This window comes from Pteropus alecto, unplaced genomic scaffold, assembly GCF_000325575.1.
Source record: "Pteropus alecto unplaced genomic scaffold, ASM32557v1 scaffold113, whole genome shotgun sequence".
In the NCBI taxonomy this organism is placed as follows: domain Eukaryota; kingdom Metazoa; phylum Chordata; class Mammalia; order Chiroptera; family Pteropodidae; genus Pteropus; species Pteropus alecto.
In genome coordinates this window covers 7494316-7502452 of record NW_006433949.1, presented here as the reverse complement: position 1 = coordinate 7502452, position 8137 = coordinate 7494316, and the positions used below count along the sequence as shown (strand labels likewise).

The following is an 8137-nucleotide window of genomic DNA, read 5'->3' as shown; positions in this document are numbered from 1 at the left end:
AATACTCTAACACAAAAAATAGTAATAAAATTACTTTTATTTTCCAATTCATCTTCCAGATATATTTTACATTTCATTCATTCCACAAATATTTTTATAGCATTGAACAAAGCCTGCTATATACACATCCGTAGTTTTAATTATTTTAATTATTACCAGCATATATGTTTTCATGCTTAACATTCAATTTTTCATAATTATTGTAATGATCATCGTCATTATTGCCTCTCCGGGGCGGAGAAGAATTGGTACCACCTGCAGATTGCGGCATGCGGGGCCGCGCTGCCGGAACGCGCGAGGTGCGGAACCTGTAGTGGGAGACGTGAGGGTGCCGGAGGGCAGACGCGGTGACAACAGCGGCTGCCGGACCCGGAAGTAGGGGTTGCCAGTGGCCGCCCCGGGAGCGGGAGCTGAAACGGGATCCTCGGTGGGGCTGCGGGTGAGAGGCAGGCGGCGGGTGTTGCGCTGGGCGGCTCAGGGATATGGGAAGGGTAGGCCTTTCTCGGGCACATTTCCAGAATGCTGACCGAGCCCCGAGGGGCTCTAGCCCCGCGACTGGGGAAGAGGGTCCCGGGCTGGGCTCTTTGCATTTTCGCCGCCTCTTCCCTGAAGGGATTGGACCCCACTCCCACCCCAACTCCCCGACACACACACACCCTAGGATTTGTTGTTGGGGGTTCAGGGAGGTGGAGGGAGCCAGCGCTTAGCTAAGTGTCTGGAAGTATCAGGGGCTTTAGGTAATACTCTTCATCGAATCCTCCTGCAGTTCTTTGAGATGTGGTCTGTTGTCCGGATCTGTTGTCACGGGTAGGGAAACTGAGGTTCAAGGACACCGTGCAGCGGTCGGGCCAGGGTTGGGCCCAGATTGTCGAGGCTCCACGTTAAGGCAGGTTTCACTCTCAACTGTCTGGGCGCCAGCTCAATCATGAGGGCGTCCTGGTATTTCTCTGAGTTGTTGATGTAGATGAGGGAGGCTACTTTTGTGAACAAATTAACTGGAATCCAGGCGAAGTAATTTCTTACAGAGGCAAAAAGGAAGATAATGGCCTCGTCTTTATTCCTCAGCCTTTGAGAACAGGATATGAGAAGTCAGGCCAACGTGGGGTTCCTACCTGGAGTCTTTGCAAAGGTCATCTGACACTAATCTGAACCTCAGTTTACTCATAGTTTAAAAAATTGCACCACCAGCCTTGTAGTGTTGTTGGGCAATATTAAATAGTGTTTTTAGCTTTAGCACACCTAGTACAGAGGAAGAGCTTAAGTAATGGTTGTTTCCCTCTTTTCCTGGCTCCACAGGCGTTCGGTAAAGTTACTAAGGTGGGAAATCCTAGGGCTCTAAATGCTGATCAGACCACTGCTAGATCTCCACTGCCAAGCTAAATCCAGTATCTCCCAGAGGACACATTCTATTGTAGTATTGCTGGTGAGAGTTGAGTGTGTAACAGGCTAACCTGCTGCTCCCTTTCACTTTCAGCCCTCCTAATTACAATCTCAATTTGGAGTGTTTGCTGTCAAGGCTCCCTTATCTTGAGATAAGTGGACAAACTTCAGTGGCAGAGCTTTGGCGGGCAACAAGATCAAAGTTGATGATACACCATGTAGGTTACCAGAAAGAATCTAGTCTGGCCATTGATTACAGGCTTTCAGTTTCTATGAGACTATAAAATTTCTCCTTTTAATATGTATTTAAACTTTTTTAAAAAGCAACTCTTGAGTTGAATAACAGTGTTGGTAGGGCAAAAGCGTTAAGGTAGTATATAAATGAACTTTGCAAACCATTGCTTTCAGCTTTTATTCTCATTGGCTTCCATTTGAAATTGGAGATGTGCCTTAATGGAAAAATAGTGATTTCCTAAAATTAATCGGAAAATTAATCACAGTTACGACTGCAGTTTTTTTAAGAGGTAGAAGGAACCTGATGCAGTTTTTTAAAAGAATGTACCCAGCTGGAAGTAAGGAAACGTGAGTTTCCTGCCCCCAACCCCCAACTCAACTGACTTCCTGGGTTGCCTTTGGAAAATCCTTTTTCTGAGTCTTCCTCCTTGAGGTGGTTGTACCAGATCACCACCAAGACTCTTTCCTTAGGATTCCATGATTCTACATGCTTAAAAGAAGCTCTTAGCACAGGGCCAGGCACCCTTGGTCATTCACTCATTCAGTAAGCATTTAGTGAGTGCTGAGTGCCACATATACAACAATGAACTAGATGCCATCCGTGAGGGTGAGGGGAACACAGCAATGATGCCAGGTGTGGTTTTCAGGGAGAGGCCTGGGGGTCAGAGCCAATAGGCATCTGAGGAAAAATGATCCTGGGTGGAGACCTGAGGACAGGAATAACCATGACACACAGGGAGGGAAGAGGCAGCTTTTGGGAGGACGGGAGTGGGGGCATACAGCAGGGCAGTAGGTCATGTGGCCTGAGCGATTCTTGGGTTGGTAAGCTCCTCTGTAGACTGTTGGGCTGTCATTCCAGGACTTCTCAGCTTTTTGTCTCTGGGATGGTTGTTTATTTAGGAGGGGCATCCAAGTATTTCTTTTGAGAGAAAAATGCAAATTATTCTTTCATTCGGGGCAGCTTTCTCATAAAGAATGTCAATTTCACTGAGATCATCCAGTGTCTTGCAGCAAAGGACAGCCCAAGGCGGACCCTGGGCCGCTTCCCCTGAACAGTGTGAAGGGTGACAGAAGCCCCCACAGAGGAGGTGGTTTCCTTAACATTCTTTCTGAAGGCTGCCCTTTTCAGCCCTTCTTTATTCTTCTGGTTTTATCTTAATTTGTCTTTAGTTTTAAATTCATTGTCTTAGTTCTTTTGACCAGTTACAATTGTCCACAGCACTAAATGTAAAAGGCAGAAGAGGCAATGTGGTGAGCAGGAGGCCCCCACCCCAGCCCCAGCCCCAACCTTCAGGCCCTAACCCCACCCCACGCAAATGCTTTAATCATTTGTTTTCCTAAATGTGTGTGTGTCCCCACAGATGGCAGCACTCTACACACCTTCATGCACCCAACTATTTTCATGTCATTTCTCTTGGTGATCTGATCCATGTTGGTATTTACCTAGTGGATGCCACCTGGTGCTCTACTGTTTAGGCACACCATACTTTTATTTAACGATTCTATCAACCTACACTAGATTGTTTCTAATTTTTATTATGAATGATAATGCTGCAGAGAATTCCCTCAGTGTTTTCATCAGAGGTACCCCCATGTCCTGCTTCTTTGGGACTCAATGTCCACATAGACAATCTTGCAATGTCTGATGCTCCCTTCCATGGCCTCCTCTCCCCCTGTGACCTCACTCACCCCCATCAGGCTCCACACCACTGCCTGAGCCCCATCAAGCACCTTGCCCTTTGACCTTGCTCCCATTGACTCCCAATTGTAGGAGCCTCTAGAGCATACCCTGTGTGGACCCTTCCCATGTCCCCACCTCCTCCTCGTCCTTCTTAGGGAGTCACTCCCCTTAACCCCAGCCCCTCTCCCTCATACGCACCCGGCAAATCCAACCTTGCTAAATCCAGCTCTCCCCTGCTATCAGCCTGTCCTCAGTGCCATCTCCTCACCACGTTCACATCCAGGGGCAGCCCTTGGCTGACCCACTGCCTCTCACCAGAGACCTCTCACCTGCACATTCTCTTTTCCCTCTACTGGACCAGTTCCATCCATGTGCAAACACACTGGCACATCTTCTATCTTAAATGAAGTGAAACAGTGACCCATTCCCCTTCCTTCCTCCAAGCTTTCCTGAGTTCACTCCACTCAGGCTTCGCCTCTGTCACAGCCATCAAACAACTCCCATCAAGGACACCAGGGACCTTCATATTGCCAGACCTGTGGTCAGTCTCAACTGTCACCTCACCTAGCCTGCTGGTAGCCTTTGACAGGGCAGTGTCTCCCCCTGAAGTGCCTTTTTCCTTGGCTTTCGGGACCTGACCTCTCTTGACTCACCTCATCTCCCTGACCCCCACCTGAGTTCCTTTCCTGCTCTGCTGGCTCCATACGCCACTGCCTCCTCAGCCCTCCTGGCTGTCTAATGGGCAGCTCACACTTAATGAGCCTGAAACATGGCTCCTGCCTCCCCAACCTGAACCACTCCTTCCTTGATATTTCCCATCTCAGCAAGTGGGGATCTCATCCTTTAGCCGACTAAGCCAAGAGCCTTGACATCCTTGAGTCGCCTCCCTTTCCTTCATCTCAGTCCTGTTGGCTCTGCCTTCAGAATCAGCCCAGACTCCCCTCACTGCCGCCCCTCCCTCCGCCACTGCCTCTCAGAGCCCAGTCACTCCCTTCCACGGGGCAGCCAGAGGGTCCCTTCAACACATGAAGTCAGATCATCCTGCTCCTGCACTGCTTCCCAGCTCCGTCAGAACAAACCCATAGTCCATGGCTGAGGCCCGTGTTCCTGCCTCCTCCCCCCCAGCACCCCCACTTCCTCACTGTCCCTCTTCTCTGCCCTGGTCCTTCAGCTGGACTCTCCCCCTAGACACCACATGTCTCACTCTTGTCCCCTGCCTTGTGCTGCTTTGCCTCATGTGGCACACAGGGCATAAATCCCAGAGGACAGGCCCGGAGTTGCCCAGTGTTATGTTCTTTGCACCCAGGACTGGGCCAAGCATGTAGTGGGTGTTCAGTAAATACCTGTGGGATAATCGAATCTATTCCTGGTAGTGCAGTTGCTGGAGATGTGCACTCATAATTTGAGAGATACCGTCAAATCACTCCATGTAGAGGTTCCATTTGAACTTGCGTCGCCCTACGTTTGAGTTTGCCTGTCCCTACTCCCTCACCCACACATGTGCTCAGTCCTACTATCATTGCTGGTGAGATAAGCACAAGCTCATTCTCGCTCTAATTTGCTTTGGTGGGCCTTGTTGGACATCATATCACAAAGGGCTAATTACCTCATTATACAAACAACTCCTAAAAATAAGGAAACAGCAATCCAGTTGACCGAAATTGATAAAACTATGAATCAACAGTTCACAGAAAAAGAAACTAAATGCTTTTAAACATGAAGAGGTGTGCTTCAGAGCTTTGAAGTACTTAGGAGTTTTTCTTTTTCTGAAAAACAGAAAAACTCATGTTTTTCTTGTATTTTTCTGATTTCATTCTTTTACTTAAATCTTAGCTAAATCTGGAATCCATTTTGGTGGAAATTATAAAGTAAGTCTAACTTTATTTTTCTTCCCAGAAGGTTGACTAGTTGTCTCAGTACAAGTCTTTTTATATATAGTGTTATGTTTATCAATGTTGATGTCATATTTATAATGATTAAAATGACAGAAAGGGTTTGTATGTTTCTTTTACTCCGCCAGCAGGTATTAAATGTCCTGTATCAGGAACAGAACCAGCTGTTGCATTTGCCAACAGTGATTCAGACAGCAAGCCACTCATGTGCTAGTGGGGACATGAGGCAGTAACTAACTGTCGCATGATGTGCAGTGTGTTATAAGGGACCTGGGACAGGAGGAAATGATCCATCCTGCCAGTGGATGTTCGGAGAATTCTTTAAAAAAGGGCTAGCGCTTGAATTGGGCCTTCAGACAGTTGAGTAGCATGCTCCAGGCTTGGAGGAACATTGTAAGCAAAAGAAACAGAAGCTTGAAAGTGTGTTTTTTTCTTTAGATAATGGTGTCCAATTTAATCGGCCAGAGCACAGCCTGCAATGCAAGAGTTGGGGTAGGGAAGGCAAGAAACTAGATTGGAACCTGTCGTGAAGGGCCTCGAGAGCTCTGCTGGGGACTGGAGGTTCTGGCCAGTGGGTTTCAGGCTAGGTTGTGGGTCAGAAGGACTTGGGGAGCCCAGCCTGGGTATCTGCATTTTGAAAATGTCTCAAAGCTCAGCCAAGGTGGAGGTGCCACTCTGAGCACCAGAGAGAACACAGAACTGTAGCCCAGAAGGAAGGCCAGGCGTCCACCCTGCCCTGGCCCATCAGCCCAGGTCTAGGTCTAAAGGCCCGAGGTTCATCCTAACATAAGTTTGGGGACAAAATTCAACTGAGGTCATGGGGTCATCTCAGCTTCTCCAAACGAAGCCAAATTCTCAGTGCCATCTCTGAGTTAGATCAGTTTCCTGGGCAGTTGTTTGTCTGTCAGTTGTCTTCAAGTTTCTCTAATTTTTCTTCTTCTTTCCTGGGTTTTTTTGGTCTTTTTAGAGTAAGTTTCCTCGCTAGCAAGCGGTCTAGGTGCCATTGGAAGCATAGTTATTTTCTTTGTGTCTTTTCTTCTTTTTAGGAGTCAGTGTTGAAAGCAGTGTTGCACTACAGAAGAACCGTTTCTGAACATCTTCATTGCCATTTCCCTGACACTGAAGCCTGAAGGGCCGAGGGCCCAGACAACTATAAGACAAGATGAAGACCGTGCTCATGGTTGCAGAAAAGCCATCCTTGGCTCAGTCCATTGCCAAAATCCTCTCTCGAGGTAGGAAAGACCAACTTGGCATCTCTCTGGCTTTGATCTGTCAGCATTGTCATGCCCATGTTACACGTCATTTCTTTTTCTGAAGTGCAACTCCAGCCCCCTGGAGTGGACTCAGTTCAGGACAGCAAGGTGTTCATGAAGCACCTTGATATTAGTCACTGTGGGATGCACTTACTGCCATAGCCAGCGTGAGCTAGGGCTGGGACTCCCAAAAGACACAGGCATTGCTCACAGCATGGTGGCAGGTGTGGACAGGCCAACATGAAAGTTCTATGCTGGTCAGGGTTGTTGGTCATAAGGAGCAGAAACCAGCCCTGGTAACTTACACAGAAAGGGAATTCATTAGAAGGAGGAAGACACAGCCAGGACCCCACCCCAGTCTAAGTTTGACGAGACCATGCTACAGGGCCAAGGCCATGCCACAGGACCCGTGCCACTGCCCTTGATCCCTGACTGCTGCAGATGCAGCCCACATGATTTGTGTTACCAAGAGCAGCCACTAGGCTGAGCCTCGGCCATGGCCATCCTGAGACAGCAGGGCACTGGGAAAGGGAACATCTGCCCCCGCCCCATTCTGGCCACTGGACTGATTGCTGGAGTGCTGCTTCCCCTCCGGTCTCTGAATTCCCTCCAAATAGGAAGGGTACTTGGTTGCCAGGGACCCAGAAATGGCAGCAGTCTATCTTGACTTCCCCCTGGTCTCACAGCTAAGGGAGGAAGAGACCCTGAGACAGTGGGCTGAGAAGTCATGGTCCAAGGGGAGGGGAAACTCCAGAATTTCCTGATTCCCAGAGGCCAAGAAAGTTTGGTTAAGCGGCCATTAGTAGGGAACGTGAGAAGACACCACGGGATCCAATAATTAGGAGATCCCTGGGGACCTTCGTTTAAAGTTTGGCAGAAGTGAGACAGAAATCAAATTCAAGTGTGAACACAGAAATGCAGAGAAAGTATGAGAGTATCTGCTCTTGAGAGAGTTCAGAGTGGGGCGCTCCTGGCCCCCCACTGACCTGAAGCTCTGCGTAGTAGACCCCTACTACGCAGGGGTCACGGATGGTATTTTCCCTGAGAACCGTGAGACCTCTCGGCACCCAGTTCCCTGCAGTAGCCTGAGGAACGTTATCACTGACTGCCCTGGGAAAGGGAGACTCTGGCCCTCTGAGAGGCAGCACTGGGGCCTGGGGCTTCTGCCACAGCTGCAGCTCACTAGAGCAGCCATCACTGTGCTTCTTTGCAGGGAGTATGTCCTCACACAAAGGGCTGAACGGAACCTGCTCAGTGCATGAGTACACCGGAACCTTCGCTGGCCAGCCAGTCCGCTTCAAGATGACATCTGTCTGTGGTCACGTAATGACCCTAGACTTTCTGGGTGAGTCCCCCTGCCTCCTGCTCGCCCTCCACCCACTGAGGAAGCCCTCCACAGTGCTGCCCAGGGACCAGCTGGAGCATTGAAGGGCTCTAGGCAGACAAGTTCAGAACCCCTGAGTCCTGAGGCCAGCAGATATGGAAAGGTGACTGGGGGTCCCTGGGTGAGACACCCAGAACTCAGGCTTTGAAGCTCAGTACCCATGGGTCCCCATTCCAACAGCACCCTCAGGTAGAGTGCTTAGCACAGGGCCAGGCACTGCGTGCCCTGTGCACCTTCCTATACAGACTGGAGGCAGTAGTGCCCACCTCAGGAGGGCCTGGCCTGAGCAGGTGCTTGGGATAGGGCTGCTGCT

General features: G+C 49.3%; 1 protein-coding gene across 6 annotated transcripts in view; it reads left to right on the top strand.

The window, feature by feature from the left end:
* Positions 1–322: 322 nt before the first annotated feature.
* The window catches only part of TOP3B (DNA topoisomerase III beta), a 25572-nt gene continuing 17757 nt past the window's right edge, over positions 323–8137 (top strand). For 3 of the 6 annotated variants that reach the window (XM_015586860.2, XM_006908664.3, XM_025044470.1), the window contains exons 1-3: positions 323–439; positions 6234–6419; positions 7654–7785. In XM_015586860.2, the coding sequence (XP_015442346.1) occupies positions 6350–6419; positions 7654–7785 (202 nt within the window). In that variant the 5' untranslated portion in view covers positions 323–439; positions 6234–6349. Of the gene's footprint in view, positions 440–5128; positions 5164–6233; positions 6420–7631; positions 7786–8137 lie in introns of all 6 variants that reach the window. The other 3 variants (XM_025044469.1, XM_025044467.1, XM_025044468.1) reach the window with 3 other exon arrangements.